This window comes from Pezoporus occidentalis, unplaced genomic scaffold (genome assembly GCF_034315485.1).
Source record: "Pezoporus occidentalis ecotype Australia unplaced genomic scaffold, CSIRO_AGI_Poc_V1 ctg20, whole genome shotgun sequence".
NCBI classification, from domain to species: domain Eukaryota; kingdom Metazoa; phylum Chordata; class Aves; order Psittaciformes; family Psittacidae; genus Pezoporus; species Pezoporus occidentalis.
Window position 1 is genome coordinate 1,445,377 of NW_026913856.1, and position 23,559 is coordinate 1,468,935.

At 36.8% G+C, this 23,559-nt stretch overlaps 1 protein-coding gene across 3 annotated transcripts in view; it reads left to right on the plus strand.

The window, feature by feature from the left end:
* Positions 1–23,559, plus strand: part of CDH11 (cadherin 11) — an 81,269-nt gene that overhangs the window by 44,496 nt on the left and 13,214 nt on the right. For all 3 annotated transcript variants that reach the window (XM_062618257.1, XM_062618256.1, XM_062618258.1), the window contains 6 exons: positions 11,979–12,374; positions 13,580–13,874; positions 14,657–14,776; positions 18,473–18,640; positions 21,603–21,790; positions 23,304–23,557. In XM_062618257.1, the coding sequence (XP_062474241.1) occupies positions 12,147–12,374; positions 13,580–13,874; positions 14,657–14,776; positions 18,473–18,640; positions 21,603–21,790; positions 23,304–23,557 (1,253 nt within the window). In that variant the 5' untranslated portion in view covers positions 11,979–12,146. The remainder of the gene's footprint in view (positions 1–11,978; positions 12,375–13,579; positions 13,875–14,656; positions 14,777–18,472; positions 18,641–21,602; positions 21,791–23,303; positions 23,558–23,559) is intronic.

Here is a 23,559-nt window from a genome sequence, read left to right on the forward strand (position 1 = left end):
GTGCTTGCACCCATAGCTATAGACAGATGGTTCCTTCTTCCTCTACAATCCACCTAGAATAATTTTTGACTACGTTTCACATCTCCACACCTTGCACATTCTTCATTGGTCTGTAGTTCCACATTACATCCAGTTTTACTGTGAATGGTGTCTTCTACATATATTCAATATTGTCCTTTGTTCTCTGTTACCTCTAAAAGTGGTTTTATGCAGCTTCCAAGGTTGCATTTGTTCAGTGGCTGGTAGCTCACTCTGGTGAGCAGTTTACAGCCCTGGGGTCTACAATATCATCTTGTACCTGGACTTTCAAATTGTTTCATATTGTCTCCTGCCTGTCTCTATGCTGTATTTTGTTTGGAGTCATAGATAGTTTGTTCTATATGGTATAGCGAGTTGTTGTTATCCATTACAAATGTATGCATAAACATAACGTATTACAACACACAGTCATCCAAAGCTAAGCAAAAAGCCAAAATGAATTAGGCAGTAGTCACCTGGTCTGTAGATAACCTGTTACAGCCAAAAAAGCTAACCAAAACCAAACCTCAGGCAGGCCAGAACAAGTCCTGATGAACCCTAACACAGGCACTTAGTAAATGTCATAGTAGCAATCTTATTCTCATATAATTGTTTGTGTCATATTATAGTTGGGTTTAGATACATTTGGGTTTACAAATAACATAATAGCATAAGTGGCTGCTTATGACCTTCATAATGAATTCTTTGTGCTTATATTTATCGTTCTTTGAGTCTGATTCTAAGCTCCCTTACTGAAGTTTAAACCAGAAAGGGTCCACAAATTTGTGCAGATTAAAAAAAAAAAAAAAAGTTTTTTTTTAAGGCAATGTTTACTCTGACAGCCATTACATTTGAACAAGTAGTATGTCTGTCTGTTCAGAAAGATGTTCCCAGTTCTTGGATGAATCCCCAGATCCAGTTTCTCCAGCTGGTGCCTGTCTGGTGCTTTATTCTCTCTGTCCACTGGATTTCGAGGAAGCTATTTTTGATTGTAGGTATAGTACAAGTGGTACCAAGTAATTTATTTTTCTTTTGCTAACTCTTCTGAATTTTTGAGTGGGAAACACTTGCTTTTGGCCTTCAAAGTGGCCATAAAACAACGTCCTTGGGTGTGATATTGTAAAAACATCATCATAAAGTTCAAATACTAATCCATATGGGTTAGTCTTATGCAATTTTATATTATTTACCAAAGAGATTTAGAGCAAAAAGGAAGATGGGACTGTTCCGCATTATACACAAAGAAAAACATACTCACTGGAGTTTTGCATAGACTTTTAAATTAGAAGTTCCAGGTTCTTTGTAATGTGAACAAACCCAACAAACATCAGTATCGTATTAAAATCTGTGAAGTCTCAGATACCAAACTAGACTAGAGAACAATATAGAGGGTTATGTCAGCCTGTTCTGATGGTTACATCAGTGGATGATGCACGTTGCTTAGCAGCTGTATGGTAAATTTCCACAAATAATAGGGGAATCATTAGAAAAGTTGGAACTTAATCTGAGAAAAAACATAAACAAAACTCATGATACACTTAAACCACTGCAACTGACAATTTTAGCCTAACTTGTAAGCAAGAGGAGAAGTACAGGTGAAACACATATTTCTCTCTATCAAGGATATTAAAATTCACGGAGATGAGAGGTATTTGATCTGATGAATTGCCATACACAGAACCTTCTTAATTGAACTATAGTAACCTGGTCTCCAAAGCCTTATGCTCTTGCAGACATGATGTATTTGTGCCTGCATGGGAGATGCCATTTGATACAATACACTTGCTCATTAGTCTTGGGCTTTTAGTCACCTTCATCTTGTTCACCAGCTACTTGTTTCTAACATGGTAACTTGGGCTTCTAGTTCACACTAGCTCTCTTGGGCTTGACACATATGGTCTCTAAAAGCTTTCTATTGACACAACTTCCATTTTTTCTCTCTGTGCTCTCACAGAACTGTCAGTAGTCATTTTAGTTTGTTTCTTGCTTCAGCGATGAAGTCAACATTTCTTTCAGAAAACCAAAAAAGGTCCAAAGTTTCTAAGTATTCCATCTTTCTTCCTACAAATGTAACATGTACCAGCGTATTTAGAAAGATTATATTTGGTGACAGACTCTCTCATCTCTCTTTACTCTAATAGTTCCTTTTCCAGAAAAAAAAAACACATAATTACTCCAAGAGCAATTTATTTAATTATCATTATGGGAGACTTCAAAGGAAATTGATTGGATTGAAATAGTGATAACACCCTGGTAACTTTTTGGAAAGAACATTTTGATAGAAAATGTGCTGTATGTAAGGGTATATTTAAGGGTTTGTTTTTTTCTTTATGTGTGTGTATATATATATATATACACACATGTTAATTCTTTTTATTGATTTTATCAGACTTTATTTTTCTTCTATGAATATAAATACTTCCTCCTGTACTTGTCTCATGTTAAAGTCATTTTATTGAAATATTTTACTGTTCTCAGTCCAGCAGTTCTGTCAGCTTGTTTTCCTCTTTCACAAGCTCATTTTCAAGTTACACTTCACTGGTCTTCATTAGGGACAAAGTGGTTGTTACTGATTTGGAAGATAAAGCTTTACATGACTGGACACACCTTCATTCGCACTCAAGTACTTTTACTGTCCTGTTGGTTAAAAAGCACATTGGTGATCTAGGATGCAGATATATGCTACAAGCCCTGATATTGCACCTTTAAGGTCAAGACTTGCCCTTAGCTTCAGAGAAATGGTGGCAAATGGAATTTCTGTCTCCAAAACATATAATGCACTTCTAGAATACATCTAATTTTATCTGATGTACATGCTTCAGCTATGAATAACAGTAATCTAATTAAACAAATGCCCATGTTTGCCCATTTCCCATGACCAGCTTTCATGTGGAACATCAGTTTCTAATAGTACAGCTTTTATGCAAGAGCAGCCAAAGGTTATTTAAATTTTGCCTCATGTGCATGATAGCATGGTTTCAACTACAGCAAGGAACTGCTGTAAAACTACTGTTGTTAATGACTTCTGTGAGAAGAATAGAAATGTTTTGTCGCAATCGTCTATAATTAAAGGTCAGAATTAGTGCCAATCCATAATATCTGGGATGTATTAGTGTTTCATATGATCAGTTAGAGATACGTAATGAACAGGTTTAACTCAAAATGAATGATGCTCATGCAAAATATACTGAATCGTTTGCCTTTTTTTGCAAATGTATCATTTACATGAAAACCGAATTTTAATTGCAAGTTTTCAAGCCTGTCCTTTATGTGCTATTTATATGCTTAGCATCTGATTGAATCACCTTTGCACTTCTTGTTGCATTTTTCATTTTGGATCATAATGTTGGGCATTATATCTTAACCTTATAGCTTTGGAACACTGAAAATACAGATAGGTCCTCTGATTTGTGCTCAGAGTGGGACATGCTGCACGGGAAGATAAAGGGAAGGTTGTATATAATGAAGGTGGTGTTTTCTTTGTGAGTGTTTGCGTGGTTTTTAAGGTAAATGGAAATATTTTATGGTGACTATTTACCACAATACATCTCAGAAGATACTTATGCAAATATTGTTTGAATTATAATCTTGTGATTTAATAGATTGTAAATAATAATTTAAATTTGAAGTCTCAGTCCTTTCAGCTGTAACTTGCCATTAGGTACTTAAATAGCAATGATCTCCTTTATTAGAGCTTTTGATGCTGTATTAGAAATGTGTTTGAATATTCTGATGTTATTTCATTATATTGAGCCAAAATAGGTCTCTTCACAGACAGTCTCTGCCTATGCAAAAATTAATTATTGATTCAGTTTTTCACTCAGAATGTCTCAAAATGGCTTTTCTGCTCTTTATGGAAGAAATTTGCGCTACGCTGGAACAGTTAAGCAAACTATCAAAAAGACCCTTACATGTGCATGCATGGCTGAAAGATATGAACTCTTCCCTGTGCAGCTTCAAGAAAACTGAGAAAAGGAGAAGGTTCTTTGATTAGAAATTTACCTCTCACTTTTCTTTCTCTAGCAAATGTATTTGAAAAAGACGCTCTTAGTAATTCTCTAACTTGTCAAGTTTCATAAAGATAAGTGTTACAGAGGATCTAATTATGTGAACCTCTCTAAATGAGAGTCACAATGGCCTCCAGACTTAAACAAACTGCTGTCAGGGTGCATTGCATGTGCTTCTGAAGTGGCAATGTTTTATCAGAAAATTTCCTACTCGGGGGAGACCAAATTGAAGGGGCCAGGGAATCCAGCAGTCTAGTAGAATTATATTCAAAGTGGAAAAATGCTCTGTAGAGAAGCATATTGGTCCTATAAAGACCACACATGATGCTGGAATAGTTGGCATTTTAGCAGCATTGCTGAAGAGGCCTCTAGAAATGAAGTTGTAAGTACAATACCACAGACTGAGTTTAGATTTCTGATTGCATAGAGGCTGTCAGCCCTTCAGCAAGAGATTATAGATCAGAACAGAAATGGATTGCTCACTGGAATTCTTTCTGGTTTGTTTTGGTAGCAGAATAGACTTGCCTGTAGTCATTAGTTTTTAACAGGTTTTCAGTACCACTCTATAATCCTGCATTTCTGATACATTTTTGGCATAAACTAAGAAGAGCATCAGTAACAACTCAAGTGTTATTTAGCCATTCATAAATATAAGTTCTTAGAGGAAAAAAAATATTCAGGGTTGGCTTAGCATGTAAGTACAGCATTAGTAGTTGGATGTAAGCTGACTTCAGCTGTCATTTGTATCCTCCTTGGGATATCATTTATGGACACTTACATAAGAGCAAACTATTTTGAAACTAGCATGGACATAGGCTGCAGCTATATTGGCTCTTGAGTATATAGGAAATTATGAGAATCCCAGTTTGCCTGAGATGCACAAGAACACAATTGCTATTTCAAATAAACTCTATCAAGAGCCTAGTCATTACTTCAATTGACTCTATCAATCACCATGTTCTTTAATAAGACTACCTTTCTTATGCTAGTTGTTTTCCTGTAGAGTTTATACTTAAAAACAGACATCCTCTGTCACATTTATCTTAAGTGGATCTCCCCAGGGCAGCAAGTAAATGTAAAACTGTTTACAGCCATTTTTCACTTCCCAAGCCTTTTAATATCCCTCTCTCAGGCTTATTTCTGTCATTCACTTCATAATGTACTAAGTTTTCTTCCTACTTTCTATTGCTTTGCATGTGGTACACCAAGTGGCAATTTCATTCTTCTTGGATGAGTACAAATTAAATCAAAGACTGATGAAAATACTTTCTTTCCATGATGATTTCAAAGTTGGATACTGAAGGATATGTTACATCATATTAGTCAGGAGGTTATTTCTCCTCCTCTTTTGTGAAGAAGACTTCTATTTTCAAAAAGCCGTCATTTCATGGTCTTGTGTATGGTTTCCTAATGCTGAGTCTCAAAGCTGCTATAGCAAAATATGGCTTCATTTCAAGAAATATTCTTTAGAGCAGCTGGGGATTATTGGCTTTAAACCTCTCAGTAATCCAATACAGTGCTATAAAACATAATTTTAAAAGGCAAAAGATTAAGACTTCCTTTCATAGGATTTCTACAGAACTCAGAATCGGATTCTACAAAACTTAGCATTTTCAAGGAAACTGTTGCTAAAGATGAAAATTGCCAGTTCTGTAATGACTTTATGTATGTATTTAGTACATACAAATCTTGCCATGACCTAGAATGCCTCTGCAGTAGAATACCCCTAGAATTTTGGCTGTTTGCACACCATATACAAAGTTATATATATGCTTAGCTCTGCAGAACTGCAACCTCAGATTATAACCTTTGTAATTGCATTGTGCTCCCACGCAAAACAGCAGAATATGAACTGGGGGAGTGTTAGGTTCTCAATATTTAGTGGAGTAACTATGAGATTTTTTTTCCCCAAGTATCTTTAAATATGAAAAACTTCCTTTTCTGGACTAAATACTTTGTCTTATAAGAGCAATTATGTTTTGTGAATGACACAAAAGACTTTGTATCAATTTGCATTCAGATTCAGATGAGGGTTATTTGCCATTCATTCCAGTGAGAACTGAAATATGCTTCAATGAGAGATTCAATGTTTCAGAAGGGCTCACAGGGAGTTAATTGCTGGCGGTCTGCTTTAGAATTGGGAAAAATGAGATTTAGCAGTTACATATGCATAGTGAAAATGTTTTCCTGTATCAGAGATCAGAGCTCTTGTGATTGAAACAAAATGGTTTACATTAGACTACTGCTTATTGGCCTTTAATGCTTGGTTCCCAGTAGGTATAGGGCTAGTCATATTCATAAAATCAGTTTGCTGGGTATGGAGTTCTTAATTTTTGAATTTTGCTATTTTGTACGTAATGAGTAAGGGCCATGGACCTGGCAATTTGACAGCAAACTCTGCTGATGTGTGAATAGAGCTTTATGTCCTAATGCTGCCCTTGGAAAAGAGGTTCATTTGAGGGAGCAAAACTCCATCTCCTAATGGGGTGATTTCCTACTGGAAAGACATGCATAAAGCCCTTGACTGCTGAGGTGCAGCTGAAAGTTAAAAAAGCTGATGTCTCATTCTCCAGTTCAGTTTGTTCCTTTTAAAGTATATCTTGAAATGATGATGCACCAATGTTGATCCTTTCTTAGTTCTTCATATCATATAAGTATCTCTAGCAAGGAAAAATAAGGCATACTCTAGTTCCAGTGGAAAAAAAACCACAATCCTAATTATAGTCTTGTCCAGACTTAGGGTACCTCAAATCTCACAGAAAGTTTGTCATTCCTCAAGACTGAAGGATTTATTTTAAGAATTAGCTTTGCTATATGTGTCATGTACACTGGGTATGCTGTATAGCAGATCTTGATGCATTGCATAATATTATTTCTTGTAAACAAAATGAGATGTATTCTTTTTCACAAGTGGGTTGTACAGTGAGTCTAAGATAAAATTTATTCAAAGATTGGTTTGATAATACAGAATATCTTAAAATCAGCAAGTAATTGGGAAAATTTATATGTGGAAGCTACTGATTCTTGGTATTACATCTTTTTTTCATAAACAAAAGGGACCACACTATTCATTTACTTTCATGTACCATTTCCTTGAAATGGGTCAAGGAAGAGAACTAAGTTTTCTTAAACAAGGAAAAAATAAAAATTAAAAACCCCAACTACTTTAAATTTTTAATTGAAAACTAAACCCAAATGTTAAGTTACCCAAATGTTAAGTTATGAAGATGTGTGAAACTTACTGGCTAGGGCTGAATAGCTTTCTGCAGCAAGAGCTAGTATCTTCCAAAATATTTTCATATTAATTTATAGAAATTTCTTGAAAATACTTAGCCATCAGATATTTGAATACAGCAGTCTACAAGGGGATAAAAATACATTCCAGACTGAACTTGGGCAATCTCACTACTATGCATACATTCATACATACTCAATGCACATGAGTAATGAAACATGGAACTATTCCACATTCTTCAATTCATGTATTTTATTAAAAACTCCTAAAGTAGTTAAATTCATGATATACCTTAAAGATTAACCAGTGTGGGCTCAGTAGGATTCGACTGATTATTTGATCTGGAAATCTTTTTCCTACCTTCTTTTCATGTGAACTACTCATTTTTCATGACCCTGATTATAGTATTCTAGGAAGAGAGTGTTAGCTGTCCACTGAAGTTAAACCATGGAGTATGAACCCTGAGGCTGCTCAGAACAGCCCTTCCCAAATGCAGAAAACGCCCGAGTTCTTGTTAGCTTTACTGTGCTGGATCACACAGAGGAGAGGCCTCTGCAAAGCTGGGTGTATTGCCTAGCCACAGTAGGTCCCTCCCTGCCTCCCTGGGGATCAGCCATCTGTACCCACCATTCCATCCTTATGCCTGAAATTCAGACATCTTTAACTTCAGAACTAATATGATCCAATATTTATTCTGTTGTTAAAAAACTATTCATGTCCTTGTCTGACAATAAAATTATTGTAAAATAAATCATTCATCTTTTCAGCTAATTCTAATTACAGCTAAAGTCTCAATTGGAATGGGAGTTTGCTGTATTTACTTGATACTTTTGCAAAATATTTCAGAACATAATTATCCATTATTATATTTCTACAATGTGTTCTTGACTGCTCTCTGCCAAGTGTATTCCTCAGAACAATTGCTATTTCAATGTATCATCCAGAAGTTATGGCCTACACAAATCAGCAAAATTGTTTAGTCTATTATAATTTGGCATATGGTCATTTAATAGCCCACAGGAAGTCATCATGAATGTCTGGGATTATCTTTTCTATAAATATAATGAAAGAAATTTAAAATTGGCTAGACTTCACTTCCGCAACTGATCTTGTCATTAAAATAATCTTTTCTGGCTCTTTGTTTTTGTCTATTAGTCATATACGAACAGTCATTCAAAACTGTGTGTGAAGTTTTGTGGAGCAGACTGACTTTAGAATAGCCCATTAGAGCTGGGATAACTCCACAATGCCACCTCTCCCCTGTGCTATGCTGCGGGTTGAGTTTCTGTGTTCGGCCATCTCAGTGCAAGATTGCACAAAGAGGATGGAGCTGATGCGCTGTGGAGCAGTCAAGACCCTGATTTTACTCTGTGGCGAGTACCTTGACTGATCAACTTACACAGGCAGTATTGGGAATCTCGTTGCATTCGTGTGCCACTCTGATGTGATTTGCTCTTGTGTGGTGGCTGCTTAACTCTAATTTTCCCTTTACGCCCGATAGAGCTATTATTTAGTCCCAAATTTCGCCAATATTTTTTTTATTCAGTTCAAATATGTTAATGAAATTCTTCCTTTTGAGAAGAAGTCCATCTTAGTTCATGCACTATGTTTAAGGAAGTGGGAAAAGTAGGAAGCAGATTTTTTTACAGATTTCTTGGGAAAACTTAGGATTTCAAAATTACATGTTGTGCAATTCTAAATGACAATGGAAAAAAAACAGGATGTTGAAGTTTGGTCAACTTCCCACTGAGATCGGTTTTGCTGTAGTTGAGGATTATAATGTATGTGCAGAAATCACAATAATATTGTGGGTATATCCAGGGTCATGATTTTTTAAATAAACTAGAAACATTCACAGCAAATGATTCTGGCAATTTGCTATCTGCGTAGTGTTGTGCAATGCCTGAATAAAAATGCTGCACTCAAAGAACCAGAGCACCAGTCGAGTCAGTTGTGGCAATTGCCATCGCCAGGTCTGTTTTCCGTGCTTACAGGATTAAGAAGTATTTTTCCAAGAGAAAAGGAACTACTTTATAAATTATTTACCCGCTTTTCCATATTTCCTGCTTCAAGAAGTAGGAAACTGTAGAATTTCAGCAGCTGAGTTGAGGTTGAAATGTTCAAAAGGTTTTAAGTAGATTGTTTTGGGAAAAAAAAAAAAAAGGATAGAAAAAGGTGTCTTCTTTCTTGTTAATAAATACTGCTTTGTTTTTTAATGAAGTCTATTTTAGCTTTAACTTAAGAGCATCTTGTGTACCTTGCCTTTAAGGACAAAACTAGTTTATGAAAAGCCAAACTGTAGCTGTTTTGAACGTAAGTAATTTCACAAACTTCAGTGGAACCCTGTTGGTTTATTCTATTAGCTTTTCTTATGCCAGTAGGAATCAGAGGGCTTACTCCTGTGGCAGCCACTATGTAACTGAACAGTGTATGAACCTTAGGAAGAGGGAACATGAGAGAGGCATGAGAGGCCAGAGAGACCGTACTGGCTGCAGCTCTAGCTTTAATTTCAGCCTATCTACAAGCAAGTCAGTTATTAAAGAGCCAACTTGGCATTACTGGTGAGGAATCCTTTCACATTATAACTCAAACCAGAAGTAATTACCATAAAGAGTCTTAGTCATTTTTTTTTTATCCCACCTAGTGGATGAGAGATAACATTAAAGCTCTCTTTATCTTGAAGACATGTGGTCTTATTGCTTCTTCTCTATACATGTGTATGCAGAAGATAAAACAAAAGGTTAGCAAACAATTATTGCTTTAAATTCTTATTAGTAAATTAAGCATGGATATGTGATTAATATTTCATTTCCAGCTCTTCACACTAGAATAGCTGATAATAAGCAGCATATGTATCAGCCTGGTTCTTCCATTATTGTTAAGCATCTTTATAAAATGTTTACTGATTCACATAACAGTATTGGGAAGTTTGGGAATAATGTTCATATTTGTTTACTTATTATCATTATTGAGATAACTATGTGGTATGATGAATAATTATCAATGAGTTTAATTTTCAAACACTTCCAAAATCTGTTAATCTAAGTAGTTTACTTACTTTTTTTTTTTCACAGCAGGTTTGAAAATGCGCAGCTGTCTAGGCGTTACCTTCCCATTACATTCTGTTTGGAATATGTAGGCTTCATTTAATAACATTCCAAGCTCCAAATGCAACAGGGGTAACATGCTGTAGATCCCTATAGCAGGAATACTTGCCCAGCATAATTAACTGTGCTGGGCATGGCATTGAAGACTGTTGAGTTCAAAGGACACTCCATAGCAAACTGCATCTGAAACAGCAGTATCATTGATTAACTGCATGCAATTATGAAGCAGATTGAACTGGCCTTAATATGTATGTGAATTTCTGTAGACAGAAGTAACCTCAGAGCCTGCTTGTTGTGGAAATAAATCTACACCTGCCACAGGGCTGTAAATCCAGGAGTGTTTACTAAGCAGGACAGAATAAATCATTTTACATCTGTAGGATGAGTAGAAAATATAGCGAATTGTCTTTAAAAAGAATTATTATGGTTTAATAAAGTTAAATGATAGGGAATCTTCATAAGTACTGCATATTATGGGCTTCTTTTTTTTTTTTTTCTATGCAAAACTGGGGGGGGAAAGAAGTGTCCTTTCCTTTTAGAATTAACTATTATTTTTTCACATGCCTGTATGAATACAGCATTGAGGTTTCATTAGTACCTTGCAGAAGCGTGAAGTGAATTACACTGAAAGCTGAAACAGTGTAGAGACCTTGTAGAAATTGGCTTTTCTTTAAAGACTGAAGGAGCATATATTGGAAACCCCAGGGATAAGTCAAAGTGGCCTTTATGATGGATTGCTAGCTACTGGAGGTATAGAGCTCTATTCAGATTTCACTGTATTATGCAATTTCTGCTTCAAAAATTAATTCTGACCTTTAATAATTATTAGAAAGTAAGAAATCTGTATAATTCTGGTTATTAAAATCACAGGAAAAGTAAGAATAAATATCCAAATCAAATGTTATATCATCAAAAGTATCTGAATATGTTTTTATTGGTTTGTGGCATTTACTGTCATCAGCCCAAAAATGGCAGATTTGGCAATCAGCGCTGCTTCTCTGTGTTGATGACTTGAACCTCAGAGGGAGGTCGAACAGCTACTTCAAAAGTCTAAATCCAAAATGTAGGTACTCTGAGTTCTGTCAGCCACTGCTCTTGCCTAGTAAAACACCAGTAGTTATTTTCAGCATGAAAATCTGTTGGTCATCAAAAAACATTTCTCCAGGCATGTGTAGGAGTTTTCCATTATTGATGAACAAATACCTTGCTATCTATCTTATATCTAAACCTATGGCTTAACAGCTTATATCTAAGCCTTGTATCTAAGCTCCAAAGAGGACTTAGACATAGAGTAGGTATTTCTACACTTAACTTGCATCTTGGGCTAAATCCGTTTGGAAGGATCATAGGAGAATATGGTTCTCTATCTTTCAAATGAGTCAGGAGCAGCAAGTCAGTAGATTTTACAAGGTGGCAGTTACACGTAACATGTACATGTAACAAAACTACAAATATGTTCATTATTCAGTATAATTATTAATATATTTTACTCTTCTTATTATCTCAATATTTCCTGAAGTAGTTCTAGTTTTATTTTGCTTAATGAAAAAAATTACTGCACTTCAAAGACATAAAAGAACTGACAATCTTCTCTACTTTACTTTCTTTCAGGAATTAAGTTGGGAAGCTTCAGAGCATTAAAGTGATGCGCTTAATGTGTGGTGGCATCCTATGTGCACAACATTTTATCTGAAACTTTTCAGTAGCCCCAGACTTTTTGACTTCAAAGGTGGAAGGGGTAGATTCTTGGATACTCCCGTGCCTACAAAATAACCAAAAATGAAGGAGGACAATTGTTTACACGCTGCTCTTATCTGCTTGGGCATGTTGTATTACAGCCATGCCATAACTACAGAAAAACTAAACCACACAAGGCCATCACTTCATGGTCACCACGAGAAAGGAAAAGAAGGACAAGTTCTGCATCGGTCTAAAAGAGGCTGGGTGTGGAATCAGTTCTTTGTTATAGAAGAGTATACAGGGCCAGATCCTGTACTAGTAGGAAGGGTAAGAATGGATTTCTTTTTTCATTCATCAGTTAATATTCTTAATTTATATTATTTTGTGAGTTGCTTTTTTTCTTGCTGTTCCTTTCTGTTGTATTAGTTGCTTCTTCAGAAGCTACTTATTCACCTAGAATTCAGGTGATAAACAAAATACTACTGAAGCAAATACAAATTTTTTTCCATTGACCTCAGCAGTCTTCAAATGAAGGTGTACAAGCTCTTTAACAGAACAGCAAGAGCCACAGCAACCACTAGAGCAACAATATGTCTCAATAATACATGGTATCACTTTTTGTTCTTTAAAAATAGTAATGTCTAACCCAGCATCTCTGTGAAAGTGTACTCAATAGGTATCTCGTCGTCTTTTCATTTTCAAGTTATCAGTAAAATTAAATATATAAGGAGTAGATATAGAGGGAGGTATATCTGTGTGCACACATCCTGGACTGATTTTTTTATTCTGTTACTGTCTAACACTAACAGAATATAAATACATGAATAAAAGAGTGTGTTTGCTAGTTTATAAATAGTCAGCATAACTGTGTTAACCCCAGCACAAAAGGAGTGAAGAACAGGATCAGTGACAGAAAATACTATTCTGGGTATTCTGGTTTAAAAGATTATTAGTGTTGTGCAATTGGTAGATGTCAATATAAAATCAATAAGTGTATAATTTGACCCAATGTTTCCCCAGTTCATCAAACTGAATTGTGCATTGGTTGTGAAACTAAGAATATTTAGTAAGTATGTATTACTTTTTTATATTAAAGAGGTGGTTATTAAAAACTTGTTGGTAATCACTGATTGGATCATTCTTTACATCCCATTTGTCACTTAAAACCTTTTACTTGCAACCTAGTAGAATATGACTAGTACAAAGTGTAAAAATTACTCTTCCTTCCAACACCGTTTGAATAAATAACCTTTTATAACTATCTTCTTATGTGTTCTCTTCCTGAAATCTTCAAGCTTGGGTCTCAGTAGCACCCTAAGTGTGATAGCAGCATGCAGGTCTCTGCAGGCAGCTTCTCTGAATGCAAGGCGGATGTGTTCACAGCATGTGCCCGAATATGGATTATTGCTTGATGGAAGGGAAGATTTTTGAAAGATGTGAAATTACAGTAATATCATAAACTCTTTTTTTCATGAACAGGTACACAAAATGTATACCATCCTGTTAAGGTATATCTGTTTCTCATTTTGTAGCTGCATTCAGATATTGATTCTGGGGATGGAAATATTAAATACATTCTCTCAGGTGAAGGAGCGGGAATCATTTTCGTTATTGATGACAAATCAGGGAACATCCACGCAACAAAGACACTGGACCGGGAGGAGAGAGCTCAGTACACTCTCACGGCACAGGCTGTAGACAGGAACACTAACAGACCTTTAGAACCACCTTCTGAATTCATTGTTAAAGTTCAAGATATAAATGACAACCCGCCTGAGTTTCTTCATGAAAATTACCATGCAAATGTGCCAGAGAGATCAAATGTAGGTAAGTACTCCTAAATGCACTTCAATTCCTGGCCTTATGGAAGATGTTATATTGTCAGTATGTATTGACTTTAATTCTTATTGTCTAGAATTTGGAGAAGTAAAATTCACTTCATGCTCCCCCAGTGACTCAGTCAATTTATCTTGTTTGCTGACCAAATCAAGCCCTGCCCAGCACTAACCTTCATAGCTGAGGTGTCTCAAGGTGGTTTCTAGTATAGGACTTTTTCTTCCTAGGAAGGACCACTAGGATCCCATGGAATTTATGGAGTATGAATCCTCTGTGGGGTAAACATCATCATTATTCCTTTGGCAGAGATGTGTAATGAAAAAAGGGAGTTACTGCCACACTGTCTAATGCATCTTCATCTCCTGTTTGAGTTTGAGTCTATATCAGAGATTTCTACAGGAATTGTTTCTCTGAAACTTACTGAGGAAAATATAAAAAGAAATCTCTATTGTTTGGCTGTCTAATGACAAAAGCAATATAATGCTTAAACTACTGAGGAAGAAACATAATGGTGCAGAGTGACTGCTGACTTTTATATCTACCTCACTGCTTAGAACACTAATCCACATCGCAGCTAGTGACAAATCTTGTTGGGTCATATAAGTTTATTTTGTCATATATAAATTGCCAAGTGGATTTTTTCCATTTACCAAACCTGGAAATAAAAATGTTAAGAAATATTTATGCTGTATTACTGAAAGCATCTCTGCATGGTTCTTACAGACATGTTTGATTTTGACTATATTGCATCTGTGTTTGCTCTCCGTTTTCAGGTACATCAGTTATTCAGGTAACAGCTTCAGATGCTGATGATCCTACCTATGGGAACAGTGCCAAATTGGTTTACAGTATTCTTGAAGGTCAGCCGTACTTCTCGGTGGAAGCTCAAACAGGTATTATTGAGCAGTTTATTTGTGTAGGACCTCATAAATGGAATACATTAAATGTAGAAATAAATGTATTCATTGAGGCAGTACAGTTGGATATATCTACTGATGTGTTTGAGCAAAACTTTCTTCATTCTCTTCTGATTCTAGCTAAGCGCTTTCACGGGTTGGTTCCCTGCATTTGGCAGAGCTTCTGGGTACACTACCAGTACCCATGACCTGCGTCATGAAGTGACCTCCTTGGGACCAACCACCAAGTTCATGATACCCTTGTACTGAATTAAGGTGAAAAGACACCAACCAGCTAGTTTTATGATTTATTAATACAAAATATAAGGCATGTGGTTAGATATAATAGCTCAACAATGATTGCTTTAACTGGATAAATAAGTCCCATGCCATGCGTTTTTACTTAGATCTAGTCACTAATCAGTAAAAAAGAGAGGAGAGGAGAAATCAGAGAGAAAAAAAAGGGAAAGAAAGAGATAGAAAAGTATCACCACCCATGGATGCAGTGATGTCTCATTGGTCCTCTTTATCCATGGTGTCTTCAGTGGTGCGAGCTCTCCCTCTGACCTGAGCCTGGCACTTTTATGCTCATATTCTTTTGGGGTGTTGTCCATAATTTGCATATGAAGCATAGAGATTCATTACTATGATAATGATGGGCACAATTTAGTGGGCACTTGTGAAGTTCCGAAGCTGGGGTTCCCTTAAGAGTTCTCCATGTGGTCTTGTCTCTCATGTCTTGGTGTCTGCTTTGCAAATCCATCCTCTGAGTGATCCTTGAGTTATCCTTTCACATTCCTGTGGAAGCTTAGCAGCTTTGAAGAAAAGGGTCAGAACAATCCTATCTAAGCAGTATTGATAGCCGTTGATAACATCCTTGTTATTTGCTTTGTTTAGGCTCAAAGCTTCCCATGGTCAAATGCAAATGGTGCCTGAGACAAACTCAATATCCAGGTTCTCAGAATAGACTGTGGCTCAATCACTGCTGGGCTCCGTATCCGGTGTCCTCATTCACAGTGGTTATAGGCACATAAGATCAGAAGGAAATATAGAAGTGACAATACGTGTAATCATACATCGCACGAAAGCTGTGCCAGGCATGAACAATATCTTCATTTAACAATAACATGTCTAAAGGTAGCTGTTTCTACAAAACCAGAAAGGGTCCCAGTGCAAGTTTGAGAATTATGGCTCTGGGAGATCAGAGGATGGTGATTATCCAGAATGGCAATCACAAGGCAAAAACCCACATATTAAGATCATATTGTCTCCAGTTAGAGAAATTTTACATTTTGGCAAGACCACAATGATGACTTGTTTGATACTGAGGCAAAAGTGAATCCTGGTTTGAATTGTGTGAAACCCTGACTGTCTAATTCAAACCAGGCGCTATTATTATTGGGTGGTTATTATGGGGGGGGGGGGGGGAGCCAGGGAGGGTGTTAGCTTTTCTTGTTGGACAATCTGTCCTCTGTATGCACTAGGTTGTGTTTATTGGTTGATTAGACTGTAGTATGCTAGTTTCCCATCCCCAGAGTTGTAAATATATTGTTCCTCATAAAATCTGATCACAGATAGAAGTTATGTTTAAACCTTCTTCATAATATGTGCAGGTTGTGCTACTGATCCTGGAAAAATTGAAAGTCTGATTAATTTGTACAGAAACTTGCTTTCTATCTGAGGAGTAAGAATTGGCTACTTCAAAGATACCCCGGATATTCCACAGTCATAGCAGACTTCTGGATATATCTATGGGAAGAATATCCATGGAAAGAGAGTCTTCTACAGATTTAGGCAGAGGCAAGCAAGCAGTAATACTAGATTCCTTGAGGGCAGTTGCAAACCCCTTTATCAATGTTAGGACTAAGCTGTCCTCCAAACCATGGAAATATGAGTGGATAAAGTATTTTTATGTTGGTTGTGTTCCTGATTCTGGCAGTAGATTTGCCATAACACATATAAATACATTATCCAAGACATATCTTTCTAGCACAGGTTAAAAATGCTATTTGACTTGACTTCAAACCGGTTAAATTGGTGGGGCAATAAAACTGCAGTTAGCTTACTTAGGGGACAAGCATAGATGAATCACAATTCTCTGATGCTTGTCACACTAGTTATGCAACTTGATTACTGTTGGGTCTGTCACCCAGATGTGGTGGGTAAAAGTGCAAAAAATACCCCATAAAACACTTAGAAATTCCCAAAACCATTGGAGGTATCTGGTAGAGAAAAGTTAATGGAGATGGACCCAGTAGGGGAGCATCAGCAAGTGGACACATGGATCTTCACCTGATTTGCTTTTTGGCCAGTCACTCCTGCAAAGGACATTGTTTGGACTTCATAGTCCAGCCACACTTGTACATACCTGATCTAAAAGGAAGGGATGATCCACCTGGTATGGATTCGATGATCTTTACCATGGGCATCAGTAGCTACCCATGTATACAGATTTTTTTGAGCTTTCAGTACTAGAGATCCTTGTCCCACAGTGGGTAAAGCCACTAGAACTGGTTGTCCTGGGTAGGACATCGGATTCCTTGGATTCCTATTCTCTGTGGTTCTGGGTAAGAGGGATGGAGGATTACAGCAAAAAGCTGTGAGTCTGGGGCAACCATATACTCCCCATCATCCACTGACTTTAGCTACTGCATCAGATATTTGTCCTGCCTGTCCAGGGTCATGTGGTCTCAGGTTCATGTTAGGAGTCCATTAGTTCGTTTTACAATACCATTTGCCTGGGGATAATATGGGGTATGGAAAAACCCACTGTATCCCTTCATCTCATGCCCATTCTTGAACCACACTAGCAGTAAAGTGGGTACCATTATCTGATTAGGTAAGTCTGGGTTTAGAAAAAAAACTAAACCATGACTTCAGACTGTCCACTATGTATTTCCCTGTTGCTCACAGGGCAGCTTCATCTTGAGTTAGTCCAGAAATTACGTCGACCCCTACCAACCCACATCTTTTTCCTTCTGAGAGACAAAAAGGACTGATGTAATCTATTTGCCAAATATCCCACAACCCCTTGTTGTCCCTTAAGTGTAGGGTTTGGTCCTTGAGAGGGTTACATTCCTGTAGTCCTGTACAGTATAGGCCATTTGCTGAGATAACGGTGTTACATCACAGACCATCCCCTATTGACTGCCTCTTTATAAAGGTCTTTGCTTCCAGAATGACCTCGTTTAACATTCTAACAGCTGTCCCCATATTTCTCTCTCCACTTCCACTGCTAATGTGGCTGGATGGGTTAGTGGATCTACTTGATTGTTCAAAAGGTGAGCAGGGTGATCTCCTGTTTGGTGTGCAGCTCCTCATCCTACTAGGAAGGATTTCTGTTTAGCAGTGCAGGGGATTTCTTCCCATTTTTCTCACTGCCACACCACTACTTGATTAATTTCCCATTGCTTTTGTTAGCAAAATGGGAGCCATTCAGTACATCCCTTGAATGCAGCATATGAATCAGTGTAAATGAACACTGGTTCTTTGCTTTCTGCTTCTCGTTCTATCACATTCCAAACTGCTATCAACTCTCCTACCTGAGCACATGCACAGCGAAGGGAAAACAGAATCTGCACCATCACTGCTAGTATTGCTGTATTTTAATGCAAGATATAAATGCAGTAACCATTTTTTTGTGATGTGAGCTTGTAAAAATTTTTATGCACTGTATTTTCTTTGTATTCATAGGAATTATACGAACTGCCCTTCCGAATATGGACAGAGAAGCTAAGGAAGAGTATCACGTTGTAATACAGGCAAAAGATATGGGAGGACACATGGGAGGCCTCTCAGGGACAACCAAAGTGACAATTACACTTACAGATGTCAATGACAACCCACCAAAGTTCCCACAGAGTAAGTAACAACAAAACCCTTAATCACATTTACTATTGGCATCTATATATGTATAGTCACAGACATACTCTAAACGTAAAAAAGCAGTAAGTGTTGGATTTTCACAGCCTGTATGTGAATAGATGAGTATTATTTACACATTTTTGCTTGCAACATACACAGCTTTAATACCTGAATTATTTGCTTTCTATTGCAAAGTAAGACTTTTTTAAGATTAAGATTACATTGTAAAGATTTCTAACCCTACACTTCATTTTTGAAACTACTGGACCATGTCATATTAGAAATACACCTATGATATGATCAGGGACACATAGTTTGGTCTTCTCTGTTAACAGAGAAAGAAGCCACATTTCTTGAGATCTGTTTTGTGTGTTAAATCAAACCAGTAAAAAATACTGGAAACCGTGCCTGCAGCAGTGCTGGGATAAGCTGGTTTACTTCATTTCCTGTTTTCCTAATTATACTGTGGTTGTAAGAGATACCTTAAAAAAGCAAGCAGCATTTACTACTCTGCACGGGCCACAAGAACTTTAAGAAATCATTGCAGGGAAATTGGAGGAGTTTAAAACAAAAATTCATACACGTATTGTGAAGGAACAGATTCTTCTGTGTTGGGAGAGTTGCAGTGTGCACACATAGCATGTATGCATCAGAAAGCTTGCCAGTTAGACTTACAGTGTTTGAAAGAATTTCCCAAGTAGTCTCATCACGCTTTTCAGTACTCCCAAGTTCATAGCTATTTGCCAGTATAGTTATGATAGTAATTTTCAATGAAAAAAATCCACTTTGTTTTTTGATGAAGATGGACAAAGGAAAGGAGATCTACTTTATGTTCTTACAGATGCATTTCTCAGGTTTGAAGTCTCTTACTTTTCTTGGCCCTTGATGGAAGTGTTACACAATACATTAACAGCTCCTGATTATGCCCTTTCAGGTCTTTGACAGACCTTCAAGTGAGTGAGCATCATTTTTTGAGATAGCCTTCCCTGTTAAATGTTGGTGCTTCATCCTTCACTCCTATAAACACTTCAAGTGAGTGATAAATGTCCATAAAGATAAAGATTAAGACTGGACTCTCAAGAGTTATATTTGTCATGGCAATGCAAACTAAATTTAGTACAATTGCATTTTTAAATTGGTGTTTGAAGTGTATTGCTGGTGGTCAAATAAAGCTATTTTTTATACCTGTGCTATTTATTTTTCATATATAAAATTAATCAGGGCTGGCATTAACAGGCTCAGTCTCTGCAGTTGGGTGGAAGTACATTAATAGACCCACACATCTGTTCTGTATCTCATCTCCTCATGTGTTCATGTTTTGTTTTTTTTTTCCTTTGGGTGCAGTGTGTGCATCATCCTAGCCACCACGGTTCTCCTCTGAGCAAACATTATGACATTGATATTTTCTGGACATGACTGTGTCTCCTGACAACAGCTCCTCTTCCAGTGCTGCCGACTAGGGTCTCATACAAGTGCTTAAATGACAAAGCCAATACCTACATGTAAAATCTATGTCAGTATTTTCTACCATTCTAATAAGAATGTATTAAAATGTCAGGTTTTACATACCTTACAAACATACCTCTTCACTCCAAATCATAGTCTGGGATCCTAGTACATGGTATTTTATTGAGTAACTCCACCAAATTATGGATTTTTCTCTACAAATTCAAGCTACTTTACTGAGTGTTTTGGGAGAGTATTCAAAATTATCAGAAGTGATCGCAGTTACTGTACTTAATCATGCACTCCCAACTTGAAAACTTAGTTTGGAATTTTGTGCCTTAAAACCAGGATTTGATCTGTTTATATGAACATCCAAGTGACTGACTTTTTATTCTTTTTATTTTTTTTTTTTTTCTTCTTGTTCATTGCTCAAACTCTTAATGAGTTATGTGCTTGAATTTATAGTTCTTTGTGACTGGAGTTAATGACCTATTTCTATAACATGTGCCAACTGTTTTTGTGGGTAATGAGCCAAGTTTCTGCCTGGTGTAAGTTTCCTGATATTCCTAGGGTGCTCATGTAGCAACAAAGAAAAATTATGAAGGGGGAAATAAATTAGGTTATTTTATTTTCTCATGCTCCTTTTTTTCCAATGTATTAATACTGTTGAAGCAACAGAAAATGATAACATAGATCTGTACATTTAGGATCAGGTTGTGTTATCTGAACTGTAGAATGAGTTGGGAAGGTTCTAGAATTTATGCTGCCTAAAAGACAACTTTAGGAGAGCAAATTTATCCAGGGTCACCATCGCTTTCCTCTAGTATGCCCAAATACTCAAGAAACCTCTATGGCACCACATCTGTGGGATGTTTGGAGATGGTTTTCTTATTTGAGTTTGATGAGGGAAACCCATTTTTTGTTTGGTATGGAATTCCATACAAATTGGTATGTATTCTCTGTTGTGTTAAATTCTAATAATCATTGCTACTGTATGTTCACACTCCAAATTAAAGCCATAGAAAGCAGCAGATTTATTTTCCAGCTAACGCAGCAGCGAGCTCTTATCCAATTCATTGTATATAATTTGTGGCTCCTGAATGACTGAGCAGAAAAGTTCCTGGACTCTACAGAATATAAGGTCATACCATGAGTCATATGTAAGAGAATTTTCCTTCCATTTTTCTAATAACGTTTCTAGTACAAATGATAACCTTGATGTCACAACAGTTTCTGCATTCTGAATGATTGGCTGTCTTTTTAACTCCACCCTGAACAGAGATACACAGATATTGTTTAAAACATCAGTGAGAAGGTAATATTATATAGATTACCAATGAATTTTAAGATTTCACAGATAACTTCCTTCTCAGAGCTCTCTATAACATAGAATTCCCTCAGAGGATGTAAGAAATACTGTGCTTATTTGGAAGTCACAAGTTAAATAAGTAAATATACAACTGGAGAGCAGATTGAATACTTAAAGGCAAATGCCTTTTTCTTCTTCCACCAGGTGTGTACCAGATGTCAGTGTCAGAAGCAGCTGTTCCAGGAGAGGAAGTAGGAAGAGTGAAGGCCAAAGATCCAGATATTGGGGAAAATGGCTTAGTAGCTTACAGCATTATTGATGGGGATGGCATGGATATGTTTGAAATTACAACAGATTATGAGACTCAGGAAGGTGTTGTAAAGCTCAAGAAGGTGAGCAATGCCTACTAATGTGTGGTATGCTTCGGTGCCAACAGAATATTTGGTAATAATGGATTGCCACCTAAGCTAAAATATCAGTAAATACAATTTCACTTAATTTGTTTCTAAAGCTGTGATTAACTCTTAATATTCCATTTCCCCATTAGCTGAATTGGAATGGAAGAAAATAACCCAGAAGAATTACATAAATACTGTACAGTGGATTAATTGCACAAACTAAATGAATTCATAATAAAAAGTCACGGTAAAATACAATGCCATCAGCTTCATTGTTAATGAAGTTTTGCCTAGTGCTGATAAGTAGCAGACATTCACTGTTGCTTTATGTTCAGTCTGAATAGCCTCATGCCCTGTAGTTTGAATTCTTCAGCTGTGCATTGTCCACAATATTGTTCTGAAGGAGTCACAGGCTATGCGAAAAGCAGCAAGAATATTAAGGTGATTTCACATACAATACAACAGTGTGATCTTTAAAAGTGTTATTAAATGAATTTTCAATTACAAATTATAAATCATAAATCTTATTCATTATTTAAGCGTTATTATTTTGCCCTTTGTATCTTTATAGCTGTTAATCTCTCTTGGAGATAATCAAAACTCAAAGAAGAAGGCCTGGACAACTTAACTTCAAAGTTAGCCCTGCCCTGCGCATCGGGGCATTCTCTCAGGAAGAGACCCAGAGGTCTCCTCTGGTCAAAACTATGCTGTAGTTCAATTACTGTGTCTGTTCTAGAGGTGGGAGTGTATTGTATTTTTTGTGTATATTTTAACATGTGAGCGAACTGTCACACCATTCAGTCTATGGATTAGCATACTTTGTGAATTGTGGTTGGTACCTGCATGACCATTTTGAGGCTACCAATACTGCAACACTGCAGCCATTTCATGTCAATGACAATGCAGATATGCTGTCACTTTGATCAGGGTTCCAAAAGAACTTAGATCATGGGATGTTTTTTACCTCCCCTTCGTAAAGTTCTATGAGATATATGGATAGAAAGAATTACAGAATTAAAAGCATTGCAAACCGTCTTGTTTCCTCTACTACTTAAACTTAACTTGTCTGTGTCCTATCTCATGGTGCACCTAGTAGCAATTCAAGAGACATCCATATCTCTAAAGAAATGCCTGCCAGTTTGGGATAGACCAAGCATGGCATTTTATGGAAAACCCTTTCCTATCCATCACCCTTGTACTACCTGAAAGTTTTCATGTAGAAAAGGTTAATTTTCCCAGCAAAGATGATTTCCTGAGTTATACAGCAGTCAGAGAGCAAGACAAGGACACTGTCATGATATTTTGAGTGCCGTCCTATGCTGCTCCATACATAGAATGTAGCTCCTTCCATTTGAGTCTTTATGCTTTTAAATACACACATTTCAGTCCAAGCTTGTTGACAGATGCTTACATTTGTTTTATGTCATTGAATACGAGGGGACTGCTTACTGCTTTTGCACTCTAGTTTTCCTGACTGTGCAATGCATTATTGTCTTGCTTCTTGCAGGTCTTGGATTTTGAAACCAAAAAGTCCTACAGTCTGAAGGTAGAGGCAGCCAATGTACATATTGATCCTAAATTCATCAGCAATGGACCATTTAAAGACACAGTAACAGTGAAGATATCAGTAGAAGATGCTGATGAGCCACCTGTGTTTTTAAAGCCAAGTTATATTTTTGAAGTACAAGAAAATGCAGCATCTGGTACTGTGGTTGGAAAAGTACATGCCAAAGACCCTGATGCTGCAAACAGTGCTATAAGGT